The sequence below is a fragment of the Cynoglossus semilaevis genome, chromosome 16, assembly GCF_000523025.1.
Source record: "Cynoglossus semilaevis isolate Cse_v1.0 chromosome 16, Cse_v1.0, whole genome shotgun sequence".
Lineage (NCBI taxonomy): Eukaryota > Metazoa > Chordata > Actinopteri > Pleuronectiformes > Cynoglossidae > Cynoglossus > Cynoglossus semilaevis.
In genome coordinates this window covers 1,344,792-1,357,882 of record NC_024322.1, presented here as the reverse complement: position 1 = coordinate 1,357,882, position 13,091 = coordinate 1,344,792, and the positions used below count along the sequence as shown (strand labels likewise).

The 13,091-nt window shown below is 39.1% G+C and overlaps 2 protein-coding genes across 5 annotated transcripts; both read left to right on the top strand.

The window, feature by feature from the left end:
* Positions 1-916: 916 nt before the first annotated feature.
* Positions 917-4,559, top strand: idh1 (isocitrate dehydrogenase (NADP(+)) 1). The gene is made up of 6 exons (XM_017039949.2): positions 917-1,064; positions 1,970-2,147; positions 2,260-2,411; positions 2,518-2,658; positions 3,348-3,510; positions 3,632-4,559. The coding sequence occupies exons 1-6, from the start codon at positions 1,007-1,009 to the stop codon at positions 3,723-3,725; spliced, it is 786 nt and encodes a 261-aa protein (XP_016895438.1). The 5' UTR covers positions 917-1,006; the 3' UTR covers positions 3,726-4,559.
* An 887-nt stretch (positions 4,560-5,446) lies between these two features.
* epsti1 (epithelial stromal interaction 1) lies at positions 5,447-11,622 on the top strand. 4 transcript variants are annotated; one of them, XM_025063594.1, is made up of 8 exons: positions 5,447-5,688; positions 6,968-7,026; positions 7,118-7,201; positions 7,285-7,358; positions 7,553-7,636; positions 9,080-9,153; positions 9,749-9,886; positions 11,201-11,622. In XM_025063594.1, coding segments are annotated over exons 1-8 (591 nt in total). In that variant the 5' UTR covers positions 5,447-5,611; the 3' UTR covers positions 11,202-11,622. The 4 variants fall into 4 exon arrangements, with proteins under 4 accessions (XP_024919362.1, XP_016895439.1, XP_024919361.1 ...); XM_025063593.1 differs by having other exon boundaries at positions 5,448-5,688; positions 7,121-7,201; positions 9,749-9,864; XM_008327859.3 differs by having other exon boundaries at positions 5,449-5,688; positions 9,749-9,864.
* Positions 11,623-13,091: the final 1,469 nt, after the last annotated feature.

Sequence of the window (13,091 nt, the reverse complement as noted above, 5' to 3'; positions counted from 1 at the left end):
AAGAAAAAAAAAAAAAAAACAACAAACTTGTTATTGATGATGAAGTACACTTTTTTGATTGGGTATGGTCTGATAAGGATGTGGTCGGTAGGGGGCGCTACAGGTGTTGTCTCAGCTCTATTGGTGTTGATGGAATTAACAACAGGGGCACTAGAGTGGCAACAATGAGCCGAAAATTCCGAAAAGATTTATTCCCATTAAAAGATGTGGCATCCTTTAGTTCCTAAGACACTGCCCTGTCCATACCTCTATGGATAGAGTACAACTTTTTTTTTTTTTCACATGAAGATCTGGTGTTATTTCAGTGTTCCAATGTATTTTGTTTCTTCAAAATTTTGAAATTTTTTTTTTTTTTGCATGTAACCCTGTCCGCTATGATTTGTTCTATTTTGGCCTAAGCTAGACAAACCTTTTGTTGTTTGCGTTGGCCAATTTTTGTATTGCTTGATTGTTTATTTTATTTTAAGATTATATTATCTTTCAAATAAACGAGCAAGCAATACAAAAAATATTTAGCGATTTTTTTTTTTTTTTTTTTTTTTTTTTTTTGCTACCTCTAAACACTCTGGTCAGACATTCCTGGGCTGTTAGGAAGCTAAGTCGATAATTGTACACTGTCTGTCGGTAACCTGCTACCTGTGCAGTCTACATCAGCAAAGTCCACAGTCCAAACCACAGTTAGTCTGTGGCTCAGAGTCAAAGTCAACCTATCGATTTTTTTTCTTCAGGGCAGGAACACAAACTAGGTGAAGTGTCAGGACTGCCTCGAGGTTAGATAATCATCTATGTATATCAAAGTTCACTTTGCACCGGTGTTTGGATATTAGCCAGAGTATCTGAATTTACCTTTTGAATTCGACATCATGGAATGGTTTTGGTTTTTTTTTTTTTTTCTTTTTGAAACTAAAATTTAGAATGTAGATTTCAACTCCCGGTTCCCTCTTGTGTTTCTTCTCCTTAGTACAAAGCCACAGATTTCGTGGTGCCTGGTCCTGGCAAATTGGAGATGACGTACACGCCAGAAAACGGAGAGCCCGTTAAATATGTGGTCCATGAATTTAAGGGTAAGAACCGGATTTAACTGGGATTCAGGCTCGGTCTGATCAGCCGTGAAATATATGTAAACATAAGCTTATTTTGCTGCTACGCTATCTAACTATTGGATCAGAAATCTGTTATGTTTGTAACGTGCGCGGTAGATACTGTATATAACTGCAGTGTTTTTATGTAAAATATCTCATTTAAAAAACCCATATTTCAGATGGAAAAAGCCACAAGGTTCACTGGAAATGTTTTTTAAAAATTAATTAATATCTATCACCAAAGTCGATGTAGTTCGGTACTTCTCAAATAGCCGGTGTGTCGCTGCTGTAATGCTTGAACAATAAACAAGCCTCCAGTCACTAGGTGGCAGCAACTCATACAGTGGTTTGTACAGATTCTGTACAATTCTGTCCACCAGGGGGAGCGTGACAGAAAATAAACCACCAGATAAACACTGATCATCATTCCGACGTACAAATTTTGCACAGTAACTTGATGGCGTGATGTGGGTCTCTATGCAGAAGACGACTTTGTTTACATTCCTCAGTTGTCATCGCCATGTGTTGGATTATGCTACATTTGCTTTCTATTGTTTGTGTTATTGTTTTTTTTTGGGGGGGAACGTTTTGCCCTTCATTTTGGCTCCCAGGCGTAAGTCAGACTCTTCTGATGTTTTTAGGTCCTGGATTATGATGTTACCACTGTGTTAGCATAAGTGACATAAGTACTTATCGAGCTGCGTTGTGCTAAAGGAACAGAATTCCGGCATAAGTCGATGGTAAACCAAGCAAAGATAACGACAAGATTTGAGAAACTAATCCTGCGTACAGATATTGGTTTTCCATATACTACAAAGAAGTGATACATGGGATGAGTTGCAGTGACAGTCACTAAGAAACCAAAATGCTATCGCACTTGTCTACAGGCACTGGAGGTGTTGCCCTGGGCATGTACAACACAGACAGCTCAATCAGAGACTTTGCCCACAGCTCCTTCCAAATGGCTCTGTCCAAAGTCTGGCCTCTCTACCTCAGCACCAAGAACACCATCCTGAAGAAGTATGACGGACGCTTTAAGGACATCTTCCAGGAGATCTACGAAAAGTGAGGACCGGAAACCGACGATCACTTACGCACTTAACACAACACACAATTTAATTGAGTGTAGAAAATGGTCAAAGTCGTATCATTTTCTTTTCCCCGTCGGTCGTTCCAGAGAATACAAAGCTCAATTTGAAGCCAAAAAAATCTGGTACGAGCACCGCCTCATCGATGATATGGTGGCCCAGGCCATGAAGTCTGAGGGAGGCTTCATCTGGGCCTGCAAGAACTACGATGGAGACGTGCAGTCGGACTCCGTGGCACAAGGTGAGACGCGAACTTAGCTCATAGAAATGCCGGAGAGATTGAAATTTTAAACCCTGGTCAATTCTGCTTTTTTATGACTAATGTGAACTTGTCTTGACCGTCACAGGCTATGGCTCTCTGGGTATGATGACCAGTGTTCTGATCTGTCCCGATGGACGCACAGTAGAGTCTGAGGCTGCTCATGGCACAGTGACCCGTCACTACAGACAGCACCAGCAGGGCAAAGAGACCTCTACTAATCCCATAGGTGAGAGAGGAGAAAACTCAGATTCTTTGTTGTTTCTCGAGGAATCGGACGGATGGATGGATTGTTTTTATTTTTCATCGTAGGCAAAGCTTACAACAAAATTGCAAAAGTGCAATCCCGTATGGCGCAGCAACAGACTATGGTTCTATAGTGTAGTGGAAGGGTCACCAAAGCCCGGTCCGGGGGCCAGTCCTGGTCCGTAGGTCATTTGGTACAGGGACATTACAGGGTCATTTAGACTTTGAACAGAATAAAGTCTAAAAGACGTTTTATTTTGAAATTTAATGATCAATCTACTAGATATTAATTGCATAATATTACCGGTCCGCAGTAACACCTGATACCGGCCGACCAGTCGCTGGTACAAAAAAAGATCGGGGACGGCTTGTGTAACGGTTTTTACACACCTCATACACAGAATGTCCTGGGTTCGAGTCCCCTTCATGACCATATCATTATCTTTCCTAAGGAAGTCACTTTGGATAAACACTTCATAATCTCCGTTGTTAAAGCTACAGGTCTGGAAAGAGTTCAAATAGACAGCACTCTAGTAGTCACCTCTAGTTTTCGACCTGGGACTCGAACCAGTGACCAACTGTTTGGGTGTTTTGCTCCACGTGTTACAAAAAAAAAAAAAAAAAACCTAAATGCCCAATGCCAATAACTGATAAAACCTGTGCCAACTGCAGCCTCCATCTTCGCCTGGACACGCGGTCTCCTCCACCGAGCGAAGCTCGACAAAAACACGGAGCTGAGAGTCTTCTCTGAAGCCCTGGAGGCCGTCTGCATCGAGACCATTGAGGCTGGATTCATGACCAAAGATTTGGCCATCTGCATCAAAGGGCTGCCAAAGTGAGTCTCCCCCTGTACCGCTCACCTTCCAGTGTGTGTTAGAAACCTGTAGACTACAGTAAAAAAAAAAAAAAAAAAAAAAAAAAACGTTAAATCTAACCCTCGTTTCCTCCGTCTACAGCGTGACTCGTGACGACTACTTGAACACCTTCCAGTTCCTGGACAAACTGGCCGAGAATCTGAAACTGAAGCTCAGCAACCAGCCAAAATTGTGATCCAACGTCTCTGGAAATACACTCGAAATATACACATACATATACACGCACACATACACACAATTCACACGAAACACGGTCCACACACGGGTGCGATGAGGTGTTGGCGCATTGAGCACCTTAATAGTTTTTTTTAAAAGAGGACAACGTAGGAATCTTCTGGAAAAACCTGACTGTAAGCCATTAGTGGGAATCTGATGGGAGCTTTTTCTGGAAGCGTTAAAGTGATCTCATCGAGGTAGCTCGCACTAACAATCTGTGGAGTTACTCGTCACAGAGCAATCTGCTTGTCAAGTTTGCATTATTAATATAAAAAAAAGACAGTCCAAGTGTGGATGGCTGGGGACCAGGAAGTGGGTCTTGCCTACTCTTTAAGAGCCAGCCTTCTGTTTATAACTAAAGCTTCTAATGATCACTGCAGCATTTTTTTTTTCTTTCTTTTTATTGATCGCCAATTGTTTTAAATGTGTTCACTTCACTCACACGTTCAGAGAATCTGAATATACTACAGGAACTACTGTAGTCTAGATGCATACGGTTTGTCGACTAGCGATGAGTATTTGCTAAAGGCATGTATCACCGCAATTTTTGACCATCTCGGATTTCACGTCATCCTGTGAATGTACTGTAATTGATCCAATTAATTATGATGTTTTTGGAGTTTGTGTGTGTGTGCACAGAAAACGGCATCGACTCTAGAGCGCATTTTTAGTGTTTTCTACTTCAACCCGATTTACACATTTGCCGGGAGAATTATATTTATACGTGCGTGCTTGTGTGTGTTTAATAAAAGTATATTTCTGATCAGGACTTTTCTTGATCAAAATCCTCAAATTTTGTCTATTTGCTTGTTTTGTGAACACTGATTTATTTTTTTTTTCTCACCTTGACAAATATAACCAATATAACTAATAAATAAAAAAAATGTAAATGTTAAAAGTTTGTTTAAATATTAATATACCGGTATGTTATATCTATGTACATACGTACATGTATTATATGCACGTGTGTATAAATACATATATACATAAATATATGTATACATATGATATTCACGTGTGTGTATATACAAATATAACCAATATAACTAATACATATTTTTTTAAATATAAAAAAGTTTGTTTAAATATTAATATACCGGTATGTTATATCTATGTACATACGTACATGTATTATATGCACGTGTGTATAAATACATATATACATAAACATATGTATACATATGATATTCACGTGTGTGTATATACAAATATAACCAATATAACTAATACATATTTTTTTAAATATAAAAAAGTTTGTTTAAATATTAATATACCGGTATGTTATATCTATGTACATACGTACATGTATTATATGCACGTGTGTATAAATACATATATACATAAACATATGTATACATATGATATTCACGTGTGTGTATATACAAATATAACCAATATAACTAATACATATTTTTTTAAATATAAAAAAGTTTGTTTAAATATTAATATACCGGTATGTTATATCTATGTACATACGTACATGTATTATATGCACGTGTGTATATGTCTATATATGTATAAATACATATATAAATATATATATATATATGTGTTTATATATATATCCCAAAAACTGGTCAATGTTCGTTTGGTTAACAAAAACACAATCTGTATATAATATATTTACTGACTATCCCTTTAATTTTCAACCACCCACTGTTGCTCTTCCGTTCCTGTACCAACAAGTGGTGCTATTGCTCCGAGAACCTCCTACTCTCAACCTGCTGATCACGGTCGCGGTCCTCGAACAGAAGTACAGCAGTAAGAGCAGAAGTATTTTCTTCCTAAACTTTCAAACCGTCCTTTTTATTTACCACGAAATAATTAAGTAATAATAAAAGAAAAATGGATCCTCCGGTAAATAATCAGACGTCGACGGGGGCTCAACAACCATCAAGAACTCATTCACCTCAGCCACAACAGTAAGTCAACAAGTTATATTATATTATATTATATTATATTATATTATATTATATTATATTATATTATATTATATCATATTATATTACAGTTCTGCGTAGACATTTAAACTCCTTTACGCTCATCACGGCTAGTAGGTCGTTAACTTTCACTTTCATTTCCTGTAATTCCACACTAACATTGTTCACCTTCACAGACTTCTGTGTTCTCAGTTCACTGTCTGTGTCTCTGTGTCCTCACTGAAAAGAAACCCACAAGTTCATCTTTTAAATAAACTGATAAATAAAATAACAACAAAAAGTGTCCGCACAGTCGTTCTGCTGTGTGTTGTTATGCGATGTTCCACCTGTCCTGCACCCTGAATCACCTCTCTGAAAAATTCCCAGGGATTCCCAAAGTGCAATGCGCGCGGGTTGCCACTAGTTTTTTGTTGTTGTTGTTGTTGTGATTTTGGACGATTTTGGAAGAATTTGAATTTCGGACAAATAATAATTTCCTTTAAAAAATTCACACAGAGCCAGCCTCTGCTACATCAACAACTATGAGTTGTTGTACAACTATAAGAAGAAACAAAGGAAATGATTTCTTAAATCAGGGAGTCCAAATTTCACTTATCATTTCAACCATCTGAAAACTATTACCGTATTGTCCGGAATATAAATCACACTCTTTTTTTTTCATCCTTTGGCTGGGTTTCGGACTTATACTCAGGTGCGACTTATATATTAAAATATATAATTTCACATGTTCGTTATTTCTTACAGCCGCTAGAGGGCACTCTAGGCTTGCGTACCAGGATTTGCTACTCCTGTAAGTAGCACCTTTTTTTTTTCATCCTTTGGCTGGGTTTGGGACTTATACTCGGGGGCGACTTATATATTAAAATATATAATTTCACATGTTCGTTATTTCTTACAGCCGCTAGAGGGCACTCTAGGCTTGTGTACCAGTATCTCCTACTCCTGTGCTACTGAAAATGTACATGTTTGTTATTTTCACACTGACAGCCACTAGAGGGCACTCTAGGCTTGCGGACCAGTATTTGCTACTCCTGTAAGTAGCACTTTTTTTTTCATCCTTTGGCCGGTGCGACTTGTACTCCAGAGCGACTTATAGCCCGGAAAATACGGTATTTATTTACTGCTAATAATTTGTCACAAGGCTCCAAATATACCAACAAATTGCGGAAGAACTTAGTTCATATCCAAATCCAAGAACTCTAACCATTTATTGACTTGACGTCAGTCGGACTTTTACGGTGTATTCCTTTTTCAACCACAGTATGAATGGATTCACCTTGATTCCACCTAACGAGAATCGCAGAACACAGACAATAATGAGTGAGTTGATTCGACTCATCCTTTTCATACTTGCTAAATCTGACATATATCAATTTCAAAAATCTAAAAATACTGTCTGTCCTTATTACAGCAGCCCAAAAAGAAGAAGAGAATTTTCAGAAGTTCAGAGAGACACAAAGAGCTGTCTACGTACAGCCTGGACCACAGAGACTGGGTAAACAACAAACTGAGTCCGGTCTTTGAATGAAGCTCAAAATGGAGGACAAGACAAAACTGAAGTTGTTGATATGTTTTTAGGTGGGAGCGGAACGATGAGCGAGGCAAGACAGAAGCAATTCGTGAATCATCGTACCTGCAAACTCGAGAAAAAGGTAGAAAAAATGTTACCTAGCCTGGATAGTTTTTGACATTTTTTGTGTGTAAAAAACTTCCTCTCATCTCTCATGACATTCTGTGTGAAAACTTCCTCTCATCTCTCATGACATTGGCGAGACAATTCTTAAGAAATGTGCACTATAGAAAAAAAAAAAAACCGTGACAGCAGCATTTGATGTCTGATCTGTAGCAACAGCAGGTCGAGCAAAAGCTAAGAATCAAGCAAGAAGAGGAGGCCATGTTACAGGAGAAGAAAAACGAACAGAGGAGAAAGGTGAGGCCCAGGGCGTGAACCCGTTGCAATAAATTAGAAATGCGTCTTTAAGTCGATCATCATCATTTCTCATCTGTATTTATATTTCGCGTTATGTCCCCGTCTGATCCAGTCAGTACTAACTCAGCCCTCAGGGAATCTGCTGCAGAGCAAAGTGAGGATTTACAGCTGTGTTTCCTCCAGTCCTGTTTTCCCCACAGTGCTCTCTGACTAACCCCAGAATTCCATGTCTCAGGAATGTTCTGTACTCAGATGGGGGATATCAAATATGTCAGGGGAGTTCACAGGGTGACCATAGGAAGGGCTAGTGCCACACCTTTCAGCAGTAATTCTGAACTGTTGCGCCCAGAACACACTAGTCGCGGACTAGTTCTCAATGGGCCATGGGCTAAATAAACAAAAGTTAAAAGAGAAATAGCAGTCGAACCCAGTGGTTTTCAATAGGTGAGGTGTGCCTCCGCTGGGGGGCGCCAAAGAGTCACAGGGGAGGCCTGCATGAAGTTGCATGCGTGAAGTAAAATTATTCACCTTTCCTAATAGTAGCTGCAATGCAAGATGACATTTGTCAGTTTGCATCAGAGAAGACATGCAAACTCCATTTACATATGCACATATATATACACACACACATATACATATATATACATATATACATATATGTACATACATATATACACATATATATACATATATAAACATATATATACACATATATACACACACATATATATATATATATATATAGCCTGTGAGTTGTAGCCTGTGAGTTGTAACCATGTACTCAATGGTGCCCCCTGTTGGTAGTAAACTCTCACACTTATATGTGGTCCATACTGCAGCAAGTCCCTTGCAAGCAAAGAGTAGAGGGTCTTGGGTTCAATTCCCAGAGAAACCACATATCCCTTCCAACACCTCCTGTGCGACAGCCTGTGAGTTATAAACACATACTCAATGGCGCCCCCGTTGGTAGTAAACACTCACACTCACATAGGTGGTCCATAGTGTAGCATTTACCATGCCTCCCTTGCAAGTAAAGAGCAGAGTGACCTGGGTTCGATTCCCAGAGACACCACATATCCCTACTGGCGCCAAAGACTCACAGTAAATCTCCCCATTGTGGGATGAATGAGGGACTGTATTATTTATTAATATACTTCAGAAGCGAGCTTGAAGAACTGAAGTCTCCATCATGCTGGAAGAATGCCGTGATAACTAATCTCAGGTTCAAACTGCGTCAATTTTGAATACAATAAATCTGAGATGTTGAAATAGATCCACAATTTAGGGTTTGGAGACTCTTTTGACTGATATCAATCGGTAATCATCATGTTTTTGCCATTTGTGTTGAAAACAAGTTTACGTAATGTGTAACATTTTCTGCCTGAATGCTGGAAAGTTCAGGATTCATATGCTCACCATCAGCTTGGCTCCGATTTGTTGCAGAGCGAGCGTTTGGAGGAGAGAAGGGAACTGGAGGAGATCAGGCGGAGGGGCCAGCTCTATCAGGATCACTTCAGGTCGGTCCCCGATCTGTCAACGAATTCAATGAATCAATTAATTCACCGTTAGGACTGTTGACTCTGAGATGTTCAGTTGTCACACGTGTATTGTCATAAGACATCTTAGCTACTTTTAACCAGACTTTCAATTAAAACTTGGAGTAAATATTTTTGTCAGATATTATCGATTTTAAGGTAATATTTCATTGAATTTGATTTTCTTATTGGAATATGGTTTAAAACATTTTGCTGAATTTTTTAACCTTCCTTTAGCTTTGGCTAACTCTTATATTTTTGTGATATATATATAAACATATATAAATATATATATATGAGCCTCCCCTATAGTGTATATGTATATATATGAATGTGCTGTGTGTATATATACACATATGTGCATACATACATATATAGGTATATATGTTGGAAATGGGAAACCTATATTATATGTGTTATATCTTCTAATATAAGCATTAAAACTCCTATCATGAACAATCCGACAATTCCAGGCATTTCAAGGACTTTTTGATCTGATAATCCACTACTTCCGGGTATAGTTTTCATATATATATATATAATACATATATTATATTGTTATATTATTTTGTAACAGGGTGAATTCTACTTTTCTGGACAATCTCGAGGCACATGGAGGAGTTGAGGGCCCACAGTTTTCTGCCTCTGCTCACCTGGAGGCAGATCCACAGTGGAGCTGGACACGGGAAACAAGTACATGTCTTTTAGCATTCTGGTTAGCATTCTGCTAGCATTCTGCTAACCTCTGGTCGACCATGTCAGGGGTTTTGCAACTTGTCTTTACCCTTTACTCCCTGTGCCGTTGGGTTTCTATTTTTGGCCCCTTAGCTTAACCAATAGGCTATTGCAAATGTTTTTTAGTTATGTCGTGATTATATTTGGATATAATAAGACAATATTAGAGAGAAGGATATACAAAGTGTCAAAATTTGAAGGATGACAGCCTTGTGTAGCAGAGACATGTCTACCTTCTTGCCATCTTCCGGTGTAGGTGGTAAACTCTGAAGGTGTGGAGACATGTCAGGGCGCAACTTTGAACTGTCTGTCTTTGAGGACAGTCTGTCAGGGGAGGGTCATCCACCAGATTTTGACACATGCTTATGTATATCCTTCCCTTTCTAATATCACTACAGTGGTCCCTCGTTTATCGCGGTAGCTGGGTTCCAAGGCCTGCGGCGAGAACTGAATTTACGCAAAGTAGTGACACCATATTTGTGCGCAGTAAAATGATGCCGAGGAAGGTGTTGACGACTTTTACTGCGCAGCCGGTGATTGATTTTACGTCTCTTCAGAGGGTGGTGCCATTTCTTGGGGCAACTCTTCCACGGTTTCCGAAGGTGTATCCGTCGTAGTAGCAGGAACTGGCTCTTTTTTGCGAGGGTGCAAAATCATGGTGATCGGCAGTTGCTTCCGCTGCTTCTTTTTCCGGTCGAAGAGTAGCTTGTAGGCAGTCACGACGTCGTCGATTTTGTTGCAAAATTGGACCGATCGAACCATATCGTCGTCCCATTCCTGTGCCATCTCTTGCAGATCCAAATTGGGGATACAGTATATTTTATATATACAGTTTCAAAAACCGTCGTGAATCCGCGGCTTTTAGCTCAATTTGCTAAATTAGGCTAATTAGTCGTTAGTAGTTAATCATCTGGCTATTTAGTGCCCTCGTTCAACTTTAGATTTTTGTCTTTAATAAAGTGCATCAGTCTCTTCCTTCACAGAGGATACAGCTAATTCTAGGGCCTACTCCACCCGCACGTGCTCTGCTGTCAGTCACTCTGCTGAATATCCGACATGTTCAGTCTGATTCCTCACAACCTCCACTCCCTCTTTTTTGAAATTCTTGACACTCACTCACATTAAAAAACATGAAAAAGAAACCGAAACCTCGCAATGAGGAACATTTTTGCCTTCAGCCAAATTATTGGCATGTGTCACACCTTCAGTACATAATTAATATGATCCTTTTTGTTTTTACAAAACTATCAGATACTGGTTAAAAATGACCGACGTTTATGATTGTATTTTCTAGAGCAGACCCCTGACAACAACATGGATCTGATGTCCCTGAAGAAGAACTTTCCAGACTGCAGCATGGACGTCCTCCAGGAAATCCTTGAACAATGTAATGGAGACTATGACAGTGCCTACGCTCTGCTAAGCTAAAGTTCTTAGCTTAGCAGATTCTTCCAAGAAAGACCTCGGCTAACGTTAAGGTTTGCATCGGCTTAGTAAGCTAGGCTCCATGCTAAGTTTTGGCTACTATGCTTCATTTAAATTTCGGGGTGGTTAACATCTCACTCCTGCTGTTTAGTATATCTTCTTAGCACTGTTAGCATTTCTTAACAATTTGCTTTGCAAACTATTAGCTTTGGTTGGTTATTTTAGACAACCTTATTCCATTTTAAATATCCTTTTAGAAATAATTTGTTGCTGATCCTTGTAGGTAGAGTTATGGCGAGATCCGATATGCCGATATTGTCCAAACACACCGATATTAGCTTTTTGGCGAGATCCGATATGCCAATATTGTCCAAACACTTAAATTCTGATTCTGATATCAACCGATACCGATATAGTGGTGGCCTGGTGGTTGAGGAAGTTCAGTGCCGCCTGCTCACTAAGGTGATGGGTTAAAACAATGTTTCGCAATTATTTTTTCTACCATGCCCCCCCTAGGGGACGGAAGTATTTTCAGTGCAGTACAGTGTAAAAGTGAGAAAGGACAGAAGTATTAGAAGTATCAGTGCAGTACAGTGTAAAAGTGAGAATAATTCACCTTTACTTTCATTTACAGCCTTTTTTTCCCCCAAAACTATTTTAGGGCACACATCATTTGGCAAAACCGATTTCATTATCGGAGGATAACGATTCTTAAACATATCACATAATAACGCTAATATCCGGCCGTTAATAAAGACTGGCATCTGTACTTGTACATATTAGCTAATTCTGCTGAGTTCCAGCTAGCTTATTTGCTTTATATTGGCTTGGAATGAAAGTTTTGGTTCTGTGTGTTTTTGATCATTCGGCTCGGGCAAATATTTGTAAGCCTTTCTGTTGTTTTTCTGTTTGTTATGGATTAAAGATTTGACAAGAAACTTCAAAGTCGTACGAATCCTTCATAAACTAGTAATTGCTTACTTTGGCTCACGTTTATGCGAAGACCTTGGAGGTCTGAGTAAGCCTCAGATGTAGCCCGGATTTGAGTTTCCAGGTGGAGACATTGGACACAAAGCCGCTGTTTGAGCTGGAAATGGCAGCCGTTATTAACATCTGTGACCCGGTGGTGGAGATCGTTATCACCGGACGCAGACCACAAAAAACAGAAGGGTGGTTCTGTGTCCACATGGGTCGCAGTGAAAAAAAAAAATCCCCTATTTTATCTGAAGCATGAGCTCATGTTCCGACAGTTTCACTGATGATGTCATCAGAGCATCAGACCATCTTCATAGAGTCTACGAACATGCGAACAGCTCTGCCACTTGAGATGTACGATGTAAAAATGTAAATAACAAGGTCAATGTGATGCGTTCGAAGGGAAACGCAAAGAGATAACAAGTTGAATGCGAAGATGTACAAGTCAACTGTCACGCCACGTCATCATAGCATAGCATAGCATAAAATAAAAATATAGCTTAAAACAAGGCTTCTGGGAGGTTTTGGCTTATTTCATAAAATCCCAACACCTCAAACTGAAATGATTTTAAAAATCCGTTCTGTGCTAATTTGCCGTTTAATCAACATGTAAACTTAACGTTTTGTTATTCACAAACTCGCGGCAGTGTTGATCAACTGTTGCCGCCATTGGAAAAAAAAACAACAAAAAACGTTTTATTGTGAACAGATGAATTAGAAATGTGTAAAATTAAAAAAATTAAAAATTGAAACTACACTGACACTCTATGATTAATATGTACAAT